This window comes from Aegilops tauschii, chromosome 3 (genome assembly GCF_002575655.3).
Source record: "Aegilops tauschii subsp. strangulata cultivar AL8/78 chromosome 3, Aet v6.0, whole genome shotgun sequence".
Classification (NCBI taxonomy): Eukaryota; Viridiplantae; Streptophyta; class Magnoliopsida; order Poales; family Poaceae; genus Aegilops; species Aegilops tauschii.
In genome coordinates, this window is record NC_053037.3 from 339617613 (window position 1) to 339632041 (window position 14429).

At 43.4% G+C, this 14429-nt stretch overlaps 1 protein-coding gene across 1 annotated transcript; it reads left to right on the forward strand.

Annotated features, from left to right (window-relative positions):
* Positions 1-3919: 3919 nt before the first annotated feature.
* Positions 3920-12602, forward strand: LOC109763519 (long chain acyl-CoA synthetase 4). Its single transcript, XM_020322364.4, has 19 exons — positions 3920-4177; positions 5063-5126; positions 5229-5318; positions 5530-5586; positions 5749-5797; positions 6165-6241; positions 6763-6802; positions 6889-6983; positions 7401-7568; positions 7654-7764; positions 7847-7934; positions 9366-9432; positions 9814-9889; positions 9984-10101; positions 10513-10758; positions 11155-11294; positions 11463-11645; positions 11744-11863; positions 12171-12602. Exons 1-19 carry the CDS (start codon positions 4026-4028, stop codon positions 12204-12206), a joined length of 1977 nt encoding a protein of 658 aa, XP_020177953.1. The 5' UTR covers positions 3920-4025; the 3' UTR covers positions 12207-12602.
* The last annotated feature ends 1827 nt before the right edge of the window (positions 12603-14429 follow it).

Here is a 14429-nt window from a genome sequence, read left to right on the forward strand (position 1 = left end):
CAAGTGTAATATGGATAGTAGATATAGGTTTTTGTAATCTGAAAATATAAAAACAGCAAGGTAGCAAGTAACAAAAGTGAACTAAAACGGTATTGCAATGCTTGAAAACAAGGCCTAGGGTTCATACTTTCACTAGTGCAAGTTCTCTCAACAATGATAACATAATTGAATTATATAACAATTCCTGAACGTGCGACAAAAGTCGCTCCAAAGTTCCTATCGCGGAGAACATAAGATGAAATTGCTTGTAGGGTACAAAACCACCTCAAAGTTATTCTTTCCGATCAATCCCTTGAGCTATTCCTATAAGGGTCACAAACAGCCCTAGAGTTCGTAGTAAAATAACACCTTATGATACACATCAACCAACCCTAATGTCACCTAGACACTCCAATGCCACCACAAGTATCCGTGGGTCAATTCTACGATATGCATCAAACAACTTCAGATTCATAATATTCAATCCAACACAAAGAACCTCAAAGAGTGCCCCAAGATTCCTACCGGAGAAACAAGGACGAAAACATGCATCAACCCCTATGCATAGATTACCCCAATGTCACCTCGGGAATCTGAGAGTTGAGTGCCAAAGCATACATCAAGTGAATCAATAGAACACCCCATTGTCACCACGGGTATCCCACGCAAGACATACATCAAATGTTCTCAAATCCATAATAGTATTCAATCCGATAATAGTGAAACCTCAAAGGTAAAACTCAATTCATCATAAGAAGATAGAGGGGGAGAAACACCATATGATCCAACTATAGTAACAAAGCTCGTTGTACATCAAGATCGTGCCAAATCAAGAACACGAGAGAGAGAGAGAGAGAGAGAGAGAGAGAGAGATCAAACACATAGCTACTGGTACATACCCTCAGCTCTGAGGGTGAACTACTCCCTCCTCGTTATGGAGACCGCCGGGATGATGAAGATGGCCACCGGTGATGGTTTGCCCCTCCGGCAGGGTACTGGAACGGGCTCCCGATTGGTTTTTCGTTGCTATAGAGGCTTGCAGCGGCGGAACTCCCGATCTAGGTTTCTTTCTGGGGGTTTTGGTATTTATAGGAATTTTTGGCGTCGGGAACAAGTCAGGGGGGGTCCACGAGGCAGCGGCAAGGCAGGTGGCGCGCCCTCCACCCTTGCCGCTTCCTCGTGAAGCTTCTGGTCCAACACTGATGCTCCGTGGGCTTCTTCTGGTCCATAAAAAATCATCATAAATTTTAGCTCGTTTGGACTCTGTTTGATATTCCTTTTCTGCAAAACTCAAAAAACAAGGAAAAATAGAAACTGGCACTGGGCTCTAGGTTAATAAGTTAGTCCCAAAAATAATATAAAATAGCATAATAATGCATATAAAACATCCAAAACAGATAATATAATAGCATGGAACAATCAAACATTATAGATATGTTGGAGACGTATCAGACAACGACCGATATCCTTTCCTCAAGAACATCGATCTACACTAGTACTAATAATGTTGGTGTATATATGGTGGACAATCCCTCACTGATATTTCGACCGTCGGTGATATCCCCATCAGACTGAAAGTCAACCCTAAGCATCGATCAACATCACATATATGGAAAGTCATGCTGAAATGTCTAGGCACTCGATATGTCCTACTTTCTTAGCAAAAGTCATGGCGAAATCCATGGAAAATTTCATCACGGCCTTTGCTAAAAATAGGACATATCGAATGCCCAAAATTTGCTGGAACAAAAATTACGGTGATGGAGTTGTTGGTGAAGATGACAAAGTTGTTGGAGTAGATCGCCGTCACATGATGATTGCCCCGGCGATGTTCCGGCGCCACCGGGAGAAAGGGGGAGAGAGCCCCCCCTCTTTCTTCTTCTTCCTTGGCCACCCCCTAGATGGGAGGAGAGTTCCCCCTCTGGTCCATGGCCGCCATGGCGGCGGAGGGGCAGGAGCCCCTCCTAGATTGGGTCTCTCTCTGTTCTCTTCTGTTTTGCATTCTCGTTTTTTGACCAAAAACTGTTTCTTAAATTCCCAAAGATCCGTAACTCCGATTGCGCGGAGATCTTAACACGATTTTTTTTCCGGATATTATCTTTCTTGCGGCGAAAAAAGGGCAGCAACTGACCTTCAAGGTGCTCACCACCCACCACCGCGTGCCTGCGGGAGGGGGGTCCTCGCGCCCTGGTGCCTTGTGGAGGCTGTGGGCCTCCGTTTACGTTGATTCCACCTCCCAAAAATCACATATATTCCAAAATAATTCTCCGTAAAATTTTATTGCATTTGGACTTCGTTTGATATGGATATGCGGCGATACAAAAAACATGCAACAAACAAGAACTGGCAATGGACACTGGATCAATATGTTAGTCCCAAAAATAATATAAAATATTGCCAAAGGTATATGAAAGTTGTAGAATATAGGCATGAAACGACAAAAAACTATAGATACGACGGAGACGTATCAACGCGCGCGCGCCGCGGGTTGCGGGGTTGAGCCGAGCCGAAGCTTATTTTTGTCGATCAGGAATGGTTAACTAATCTTAGATTAATTAACGAGTCGCCTACGAAAGTGCCATTGTCCGAGACGTTGGACCATGGGTTGTTCGCGGACTCGGTCGTGGGCCTAAGCCCAGCCCCATTTACTCGACGGCCTATATTAGAAGGTTCTGGCCAGTGGAGTGAACCGCAACTCAGTTCACTCACTCCTTCTCGCACAACCCTAGCCGTCATCTACTGTTCCTCTCTGTGTGCTGCTTCCGGCGATCCCATCCCGACGACCGCGTGCACGGTTGGTCAGGAGAGCAGATGCTTCCGGAACCCTGTCGTTCGAGATCCTGCCTGGGAGAACGGTAATAAGGTTTTTGGGGAGCGTCTCGACGCGACTGCTCCCGCCACCGATCGCCTCTGCTTCCACTACTTCCCCTGCATCGACTCCATGTCTGATGACGAAGCCGCCAAGAAGACTGGCCTCGGCCGATGCCGAGGCTGCCGCGTTGGCCTGGCCAACTGGAGAGTATGACTTGTTCATCCCCTATTTGCTTGTTCTTGTGCTAGCCGTATATATTCTGTTCATATATGTTTCGGTTCTTTGTATTGTACGTGCTCACATACTTAGGTATTGGTATGAGATGCATACCGTATTAGCCATGCTGACTGCATACATTTTGCAAAATGCTAATATTTCCAACAATATGCATATGCATGCACTAGTAAAATAACTTTTTTGCAAAATATTTGTGGGGCCATGCGTGCAAGCACTTTCCATATTATCTTTCAAGTTTTTTTCGTCAAACATGTCCGGATTAACCGAGAATCTAGAAGCCCCTACAACATGGTATATTTTTTTACAGCATCTATATTAATTGTCGCAGCCTTTGTATAACTTTGCCTAAAAAAATTTAGTCTTTATTACACTGTTCCTCGTCAACGACAAATAACCATCCACGTGTCGCAGGATGAAATCCACGTGTTAAACGAGTTAGTTCAGTAATAATAATACCTGACAGGGTCACACAGCCACCGTAATGAATGCATAGCGGTTTAAATCAAAATCATGTCAAACCCATCGACACTTTATTAAAATTCAATAGGATCGCGACAATATGCATCCCTTTTTGGGGCATTCAGTGCCATTGAAGGCCCGGTGCAATCATCCGGAATCGCTTCAACTGTTTTTTGCCTAGAAACGAAGAAAACTGGAGAGCTGATGCCACCAATAATCCCTGTCCGCAAAAATGCCATGTCCCTGTAGATACGTCTGGATGAGCGACCACCCGAGTCTCGACAAGGAAGGTCGCACCGGTCAGCTGCCCCACCAACCAGCGGCCCACGCAAGCCCCACAGCCGCTGGGCGGCCCAACCTCCCACTGTCCATGCCAGGTGGCCCCACCGCTACCCGCTGCACCCACCCACCAATATCTCATTTCTGCAAGGAGTATTACTATTTAGGCCCCCCGTCTCCACGCCTCTTTCTACTTCGGTCCATTTCGAAGCGCAGCAAGAGCTAGGCAAGGCTGCCGGAGCAAGCAGGAGGGAGAGGGATGGCGGAGATGCAGCACGTGGTGAAGGTCGAGGAGGGCCGCCCGGCCGCCGACGGCCGGCCCTCGGTGGGGCCCACCTACCGGAGCGCCTTCGCCCGCGACGGCTTCCTGGCGCCCGTCGACGGCCTGGACAGCTGCTACGACATCTTCCGGTGAGCTCTCCTTGCTCCTCCGGGGCCTCTGGTTGATTCCTTATTTGCTCCCTTGATGAGGGGTGGGGGAGCCCGAATGGCTCCTAGGATTATTTCTCTTTTCGGCAGCGTTAGTCAAAGGATTGAATCCGGTGGTTCTCTTCACGCGTAGTGGGTGGGACGCGGAGTATTTATTTGGTTGTGGTGATTTGGCGCTGTCCTTGCTAGTAGTACTGCACGGAGACTGGGGTTTGATACTATGCCCGATTCTCCTTTGCCTCCCGTCCAACTAACTACTCGCATGAACCCTATTCTTTATGGCATTTATGTCGGTTTGCTTGCGTATGCTAGCCCTCGGGATCTGTCCCCCACGCCCTCGACAAAATGGCCCTAGTAGTACTCTGCATTTATCTGAATTTCCTTTTTGCATTTCGGCTCCGAAATCTTGCTCTGTTGGTTGGGCGGTTGTATAGACTATAGACTCGTTAAATGCCTTTAAATTCTGGATCAGTAGTACGCTGTTTCTATGGAGTGATAATTTTCTTTAAAGCAGAGGAATAAAGTTCAAGATTACTAGTTCGAACTCAGCAGTACTATTTCCTGCTCGTTCATGACCCTCTAAAACTGTTAATCAGCTGTGGAAGAAAGCATCAAATCGCTGACCATGCAGACCTGTCATCAAATTGAATTCACTTTCTCCGTAGTCTTCTGTGGGGATAACGCTGATGTCAGATTGGTCAATAGTGTCTGGTTTGTTTCGGGTTACTTAACCAAGGAAATTTACCGAGCAAGTTGGTTCGTTGCATTTTGACTGTTGACCTGCTTCTAAAACTCTTAAATCTGGCGACCTTTTGTCTTACTGAGCTTATTTTGCTTTGAGTTTCAATGATGTGTGCTCATACACAGAATGGCAGTGGAGAAGTATCCAAACAACAGAATGCTTGGTCACCGTGCGATTGTTGATGGGAAGGTACCATTTGGTTGATTATTCCTTGTACAACTTATATTCCCCTGAAATATAAAAGCAGTAGAATTCTTGCTAAAGTATGATTTGTGTGGTATAAACAAATAGGCTGGTGCATACGTTTGGAGGACATATAAGGAGGTGTTTGACATTGCAAATAAAATCGGTAACTCTATTAGGAGCTGTGGACTCACGAAGGTTTGCTCTCGTTTCTTATATATTCTATTCACTCTAATGCTAATTTACTTCAAACATTTTTCAGTTAGGTGATATGTTTTCTCATCTTGAATGAACACATGAAATTAAACATTATGTGAACTTTTTATTATCTCGGGGGAGTCACTTTGATGCTTCATGATTAAGTTTATTTCTTGATGACTGAAAAAGTTTAAACTGGATGATTTTGCAGGGCAGTCGTTGCGGTATATATGGTGCTAATAGCCCTGAATGGATCATCACGATGGAGGTAAATCTTGTTCTACCGCATGCAGCATTTAATTCATTCTTGCAACAAGTAACTATTTTCATCGTGTTGGACTTCTCGAGTTTTCCTTAACCAATCAAGAGCACTATGTTTGCCATGTATCTCTTACGAACCTAATTCACTTGCAATCTCTACCCCTTGCAGGCTTGCAATGCCCATGGAGTCTACTGTGTTCCATTATATGACACTCTTGGTATATATCCTGACATCTCCATTTTATGACATTGATGGGCTTGCAGTATGTCCCTCTTTCAGTTTTTTTGTTTGTTGCGCATCACTGAATTATACACTTCATTGAGAAGCGGGTCTCGATATTCATATGCTTTGCACTATTTAAGATTTCTGAAATCATGATCAAGCTAAAACCACATCTTGAAAAAAGAATGAAAAGCCCCACCACATCCTTGAAACATGTGCAAACAAGTAATCTAATATCTGAGCAGAGCACTATGCAATTGAACATTCTTAAGTACGGATCCTTTTCCCCACATTACAAACGATAAAAGAAACAATACTGATGATACAGTTCAACTTGCTTATTGACGATGCTCTTTCTGTAGGGGCTGGTGCGATAGAGTTTATTCTGTGCCATGCAGAAGTTGAGATTGCCTTTGCAGAGGAGAAGAAAGTTGCGGAGGTTTGTTTCCTTCATCATCTCATATGTAGAATTTGTATGCTTGCGATGTTCCATAAACTTCTCTTTTCAATATTTGGTATTCATGCCTTTGCCTGGGGGATGATGCATGTTGACCCAATGACCCCTATTCGGTTGGTAACTTAGGAAAGTGGAAACATACAAAGCAGTACATCAACTGTCTTTTATATCCCTAAAGCCCCTCTTGGGTAGCCCAATCCCAGACAAGCCCAGTTTTTTTTTGGCCGAGATCCTGGCTGGTTTGGGGCCAACCAAACAAGGCTTCAAAAGTTTCTTGTTGTCAGTTATGCTCTGTACAGTTCCATAAGCTGTTTGGATTAATAGAAGTCTTAGTTTGTATTAATAGAAAACATTCCATCTGTCGACACAGCTCTCTACTGTTAAGCAATTACCTTATGATTTTGTCCATTTATGTTCAACACGCCAAAATTGTCACAGTTGTGATGCAACCATGCTAATGGGTTTTCTGTTATTAATATCTCTCTTTTATCTCAATTTGACAGCTCTTGAAGACATTTCCCAAGTCAACTGAGTTCTTGAAAAGTGAGTTTCACTTATCCTAGATAGATCTCATCATCTAATACCAAAAGGTTTCCACCTATAAAGCAAATATATTATTTTGTTTGTAGCCATTGTGAGTTTTGGTAAAGTGACACAAGAACAAAAGGAAGAAGTTTCCAAGTATGGGCTCTCAATATACTCATGGGATGAGTTCATATCTTTGGTAAGATAGGTCGTCAGCTTTGCATGTGATTCTTCTGAATATTGTTTTTAAATGTGAATATTTCATCATGATGTTATGTTCCGCACTTCAGTATTATGTCTAACTGTATCCTCAGTTTAGTGAATGACTGGATGAGCAAACATTTAACATAATCAAATTCGTGGAACAACAGAAATAAGGAATCTAATGGTTACTGGCTGCAAACTAGTCAAGTTATTTGTTCATTTGTTGTTACCATCTTTGATCAGATCTCCTTAGATCATTTATGTTACCTGTGCTAGATCACACAATACATTTGCACTCGCAATAGAACATGTAAATATTCTAGTTTTCCAATTGATGTAAAACATTTTACTGTGATGATCTTATCGACACAGTTATTAACTGTGTACTTTCCTTGTGGCATCTTATCTGCAGGCAGGTGACCAAGAATTTGATCTTCCAGTGAATCAAAGGACAGATATATGTACTATAATGTACACTAGTGGAACTACTGGCGACCCCAAAGGTGTACTGATATCCAATGCGAGCATTATCTGTCTCATTGCAGGTGTGGACCGGCTTCTTAACTCTGTAAACGAGCGGGTAAGACGCCAGCAGCCATTATGCCATGTAATCTTACCTCACGACCAATTAATATTTAATTTCTTTTGCTATGTGATAATCTCAGCTGGAGGAAACAGACGTTTATATGTCTTATCTTCCTCTTGCTCATATCTTTGACCGAGTTGTGGAAGAGCTGTTTATGTTCCATGGTGCATCTATTGGATTTTGGCGTGGGGTAAGCATCATTATGTGTTTACCTGAATCCTTCTCGTGGTTGTGCTTTTGCACCTGTATTGACTATTTAAAATATGGTGCAGGATGTTAAGTTACTGGTTGAGGATATTGGTACACTGAAACCAACTATCTTATGTGCTGTGCCACGTGTTCTTGATCGGATATTTTCTGGTAAGGGTCTGCTTGAGTCGCCTAACATTTATATCTAATATTAAAATAAGGTTACAAAGAGCTTCCACGTTCACTGCTGAGAGACTATAATTCCTACACTAATTGGAGGAATAAGAGAGACCCACACTGCTTATTCTTGTGCAGGGTAATGAAATACACGTTCAGACCATTATAGTTGTATAAGAAACATAACTATATGTTTTTGTCGTAACCCTTGCAGTCAGCGCACTTCTAAATAGACATATGTAAAGTGGTGCTGTGCACATGGGAGTATGTACTCTCACTCCTCATATAGTCATATACCACTTATATACATGTATTGTAATCCTTTATCACTTTAAATATGCTCCATTTCCATTGGTAATTATCAGATACTCTCAATTAACTTACATGAAAATTTTCATTTCAGCAAACATATCTTAGCATAATTTCAGTAAACATAATTTTAGCATAATTTCATTGGAATCTCCCGCCATCAGCCAAGGAACCAAGGTCCTGATGCAGCAGAGGAGATCCCACATATCATGACGCAAATGGTTTTGCGATTCGCCATAAACAAACGTGCATCTCCATTTTATTTCGTTTGGCATATCATGAATGAATAGATTAATAAAGCAACTGCCTAGATTTATTAACTTGACTGAGACACCCTCATCCCCAAACAGAGCTAAAAAACACCCCCTTTCCCCTGCTCACTAAAAGTGATTATCTGTTTAAGACCCAACCTCCAATGCAACCCCTGCTCACTTCTTTTCCGTGTCTTGTTTCTAACAAAAATACAAGCTTCCGTCGGTGAGATTGCACGAGGCACGGCATGTCTTTGTTACAGTATATCTGGATTGCACTAGCTCTTTCCATTAGTTCGGACTTTTGGTTGCGTTGGCTAGTGCATGAAGCTTAACATGGTACCGGAGCTAAGGTCTTGAGTTCAAGTCCTGACTTTCGCAATTTATTAAAAATTGCTGATAGCCCCCCTTTGTGTCCACGTAGAGGCCTCTTGAGTCATATGTGAGTTTCGCGCGCCGTCACTCTCTTCCGGTTGCACGTGTTGACTTGTCTTCCCCGTCACACGTGAGAGGGGGTGTTACAGTATATGTGGATTGCACTAGCCCTTTCCATCAGTTCGGACTTTTGGTTGCGTTGGCTAGTGCATGAAGCTTAACAGTCTTGAACTGTCCAGGATGCACCCAAACCTGGCAGTTCCAGCAGAACATCACCAGCAAAAGCCCAAGAACTTGTCCAGGATGTACCCTCCCTTCTGTGGTTCTTTTTCGCTGTTGATGCATGTCCATGCATTAACTTGATGTACAGTTCTTTGGCTATCCGTTGTCACAATCTGCTTCTACTGTTCGAAGTTCAAAAGAACTTGGAGCCGATTCTGAGTGCAAATTTTTACATACAGTTCATCCCTTTGCTTTACACTTTTTTCAGGGCTTCAAGCTAAAATCTCAGCTGGTGGTTTCATAAAGAGCACAATGTTCAATCTTGCTTACAAATTGTAAGTTTACTAATCTCAGAGCAGTTATCTTTTTTGGGTGGAAGTGTGGAATACTTGCTTGCACTGCCAGTGACTCCATGCTAAGTTCTTCAATTATTAAGTGTCCTTCCCCTAAAAAAAATTAAAAAAATTATTAAGTGTCCGTAGCCAGTGGTGGACCCAGGATTGGGCCAAGAGGAGTGGTATCCTGGGCTAGGAGCTGCTGGTCTCTTGGGATCCAGAGTTTTGGGCCAAAAACTGCTTACTTACTCTATAACTTTGGGCTGGATCCAGGATACAGCCCTCCTAGCCCTGGCCCTAGGCTAGCTACATTCTCACTGCATCATTGAAGGACCTCACCTGTCACAAATCCAAGTATGATGTAGACATTTTGTTTTGCAGCAAGCAGTTTAGAATGATGAGGGGAGCTAAGCACAATGAAGCTGCTGCAATATGTGACAAAGTAGTTTTCAGTAAGGTATTTCAGCATGGCAGTCACTGCTTCTTCATTTTGTATGGTGTTCCCAACTTGCTGCCTTCATATTCTAGAAATTGTGTTTATTGCGATTAAGGTGAAAGAAGGTCTTGGAGGAAATGTCCGTGTAATTTTATCCGGAGCTGCCCCACTTGCCACTCATGTGGAAGAATACCTGCGAGTGGTGACATGCGCACATGTTTTACAAGGATATGGTACATCTTTTTCTTTTCTTGGGATACAATTTTTACGTTTTTTTTCTGTTATGATCGTTCCAGTTGCATGATCACCTGATGTTTCTGCTCTATTTCATTTGGTCAGTAAACTTTATTATTTTACTTGTATGGATTAGATCAGCTGTTTTCTGTTAAAGATGACAGGTATAACCACGTTGTTAGCTTTTGAGATCTATGTTATCAATAAGAAATGCTTACTCTTTGAACAGAACTATATGTTCTTTAGTGCACTATTCTTAAACTGGTTGACAACATAAAAAGAGAGTTGTGTATGTTCTTTTACCTACATTAGGTCAGTACTTCATCTGCATAAGCTGATGTTTTTTTTCGCCTTTCTTCGCCAACCTAACTATCACTTCCGGCTTGCTCCTTGATCTTCTTCTATGTTAGGTCTCACGGAAACTTGTGCTGGATCATTTGTCTCGCTACCAAATCAGATGTCCATGATAGGGACTGTTGGTCCTCCAGTTCCAAATATTGATGCCCGCCTAGAATCTGTCCCTGACATGAATTATGATGCACTTGCAAGCACACCTCGTGGAGAAATCTGCATCAAGGGAGAAACATTATTCTCAGGGTACTACAGGCGTGAAGACCTTACAGAGGAAGTTTTGGTTGATGGATGGTTCCATACAGGTACATCTTCCTTTCAGTGTTTAAGTTGTCATCTGTTTCCACTATGTGGCCGCTGCAAAAGTAAAGAATGGAACATAAACATTTGTCATATATTCTAGGCCGTGAATATTCTAGTATTCTAGGCCTCTGAATGTGTGGCATTATCAGTCCATGTGGAAGGGAACATATGGAGGATAAGAGTTCACCCCAGTTAATCTGGATCTAGTTTGCATGTCCTTTCTCACCTTAGCCTGGGTAACAGTATTACGAAGATCACATTGTTTAATAGAAAAAGTTCTAACGAGAAATTCACTCCCAGCTCTAGTTGCTGTAGTCATTATACTGCACAAACTATTCTATATTGTGCCTCATCCGAAGTGGAGATTCAAAACATTTTTTTTCCTTTTCTGCTTACAGGGGACATTGGCGAGTGGCAACCTGATGGAAGTATGAAGATCATTGATCGGAAGAAGAATATCTTCAAGCTTTCACAAGGAGAATATGTAGCAGTTGAAAATTTGGAGAACATTTACGGTGTTGTTTCTGCTATAGACTCGGTATATAGAGCTCAATTTCCAGGATTTATAAGTTCTTTTTTCTGCACCATTGTTCTTTATACTATGATATAACCGGTCAAAATAGTTTATTCATGCTTCGTCGTACTTATTGTTGCGTTCTATTGTAATATCTGAAATATTTTCTTCAATTTTGCAAACATTTGCCAGATATGGGTATATGGAAATAGTTTCGAGTCATTCCTTGTTGCCGTAGTCAATCCTAACAAGGAAGCCCTTGAGAGCTGGGCTGAGGGAAATGGAATCAGTGGTGATTTTGAGGCACTATGTGAGAATCCAAAAGCAAAAGAATATATTTTGGGGGAACTCTCAAAAACAGGAAAAGAGAAGAAGGTGATGTTGTTAATTGCTTTTTTGTTTTGCTCTTTTTTCTGATGATATTCACGGCTTACTCCAGTGCACAGCCTAACTTTCTACTTATCTTTGTGCAGCTCAAAGGTTTTGAATTCATAAGAGCTGTGCACCTTGACCCAGTGCCGTTTGACATGGAGCGTGACCTGATCACTCCAACATATAAAAGGAAGCGGCCGCAGTTGCTCAAGTACTACCAGGTATTGTTCATCCAATTATTGTTGTGAGCCATGTTCAGCATATGTCATCTACATCCACTTCAAACATAAAAAAAAAAGCATATGTCGTTTACATGCATGGACGACCTTGTGCAATTTGTTTCTTGTCCCTTTAATTCATCATCTTACGAACTGGGCGACCTTTTTCAAACCATCAGAAAACCAATGCAGTGGATATTTCTGAACTTACTATTTCATCAGCATGACAGCATTGTTTTGCTCCTGGTATTCTGATGCCTTCTACAAACAGGACAACGAGCAGCGCTAACCTTACTTCATTTATTTGCAGGGCGCAATTGACAACATGTACAAAAGTGCTAAATGAGCTCGTCTAGAACACGTAAAATCAGATTCCCGACACCCAAGGAGCTGACAGAAGTACCAAACTCAATAGTGCTACCCTATATTATTGTGTATATGTCCCTAGCTTGGATCGATGAGTGGTGTAATGGTCTTTCAGAATTCGTTCTGTTTTTAATATGTGGCAAATGGGCAATGTAGTAGCACGCATAATGGCAGACACCGTTTCCAGTTGTTTGAGCTCTGAAACTGCCATTTTTACCAACGACCCATTAGCAGCCGAGAAACATGCTCCGATTCAATCTTAAGATACTTGTGATGCTTGGGTCGCCCTTTTTTGTCTTCCCTTGCGTCTTTCTTCAAATACTGTAATACTATTTTTTTTCGTCTGAGCTCGAGGAATCCATTTTGTTGATGTAAACCTTCGTGAATACTTATTGTTTTTTTCTTTCTATTCCTACATCTGAGTAATATCATTGGAACTTATCTGATGCTAAAACAAAGTAAAAAGTTAATGAGTAGAAGTAAGTTTTTGGTTCAATATTACTTCCTCCGTTTCAAAATAATTTTAGTACAAAGTTGAGTCATCTATTTTTGAAACGGAGGGAGTAAATAGGTGTCATCATCATGGACTTGCTTCATCGTCAAGGAACACGCGCATCATGATGGAACTTGCTGAACATAGCTTAGAACTAATGATTTTCTTTTTTTGAGGGATAGAACTACTGGTTTTCTGTCGAACATAGCTTAGCAGTAGTGTTATTATTATTTTTGTCACGGAAGCCCTCTGCCATGTATCCCTCGTTGCAACGCGCGGTAGTTAGTTAATTTGCGAGAAAAGAAACAATCTTCCGGTGCGCTGGGCACAGGCCAGCCTTAATCAGACTGCCGTAGTCATGGTTTCAGCCGCGGAATTCAAAAACCACGAGCCGTCGGCACGCCGAGAAAAAGATACGGAGCCACGCAGGCACACACAGTCACACGTGGCACGTAACGCAGCGACCCGTGCCGCACGACGGCCGCCACTGACTGACTGACTGACCCACGAGAGAGAGACCAAAGTCGAGGGAGGGAAAGAAAACAGGAGAGGTGTAGGAGTGAGACGGCCGACGTCTCCACGTCGCGCACGCAGTGCGTGCGTAAGTGGGCCCCGGCGCACAGGACCCTGGAAGGAGGTGGCGGGGGCGCTGCATCTGGACCCGGCATGTCCTCCCCCCCGCGCCCCGAAGCCGTCGACACGCGTCCACGCCCATGCCCCGAATATCGCAGGTTCACGCTCGATTTTGCCCCCCCACCACCCATGCAAAAAACCTGCCCACGGACCGCTCCCGCTACCTGCCCCATCCCTTCCCGCCGCTGCCGCTCGCCAGCGACAACCGCACGCTTTCCCCCGCCGAGTCGCTCGCTGTGATCCGTCGAAACGAGCCCGCTTTCCTGAATCTGGCAGGACCGCCGAGGGCAGGGGGAGCGGCGCGCAGCGTAAAACCTCGCCTGTTTCGTGCTAAACCTTTTGTCCAAGTCCAACTCTGGTGGTCAGGTGAGACCCGGATGTACCGCATCTCGTGCCACTCCAGTGAACGGGCGCCATCGCAATGATTCACGTAGCTTTCGCCGCAACCGATCGATCCCGCCCGCGGCTACTGCCACCACGCACCTTCCGTTCCGTATGCGCCCGTCGCAGTTCTCGTGATCCCGCACTGTGCGATCCGACAGGGACGTCTCTAAACTACCTCTGTCCTAGGTGATTATTCTCGGTCGTTGCGTGTACGATCGGTTGCATTATTGTGTCTTCTTTCACCATAAGCTGATGCACAAGGAATGTAACTGATGGACGGGTTCAGAAGAACACCTTTGCACTCTTTAAATGCTTTTGTCTTTTATAATGTCTATGCCATACGATGGAGTCTATTTCGGCGCGTAGAAAGATAAATGTGTGCCGATGAGGTCAAAAAGTTATAGAAATAATCATGAATTGATTTAATGAAGTTATAATGCCTTGCTGCTGTTGTTCTAGTGCGTTTGTCCTTTGAGGCGTCGACTTTCTAGCTGCCTACTTTAACAAGGTTTGTTCGACTACTGTGAGGGAGGGGGATGACAGCGATGCGTCTTCAGCTCGCTCCAATGCTTGCAGTTGTTGTTAGATGGTATAGATGTAATTTTTGTTACCGTTGTGTTTTTTGTACTGCCATGATGTAATGAATAGATTAGAAGTCCTTCCCGCAAAAAGTGGTTTCTTGAATGTTATATA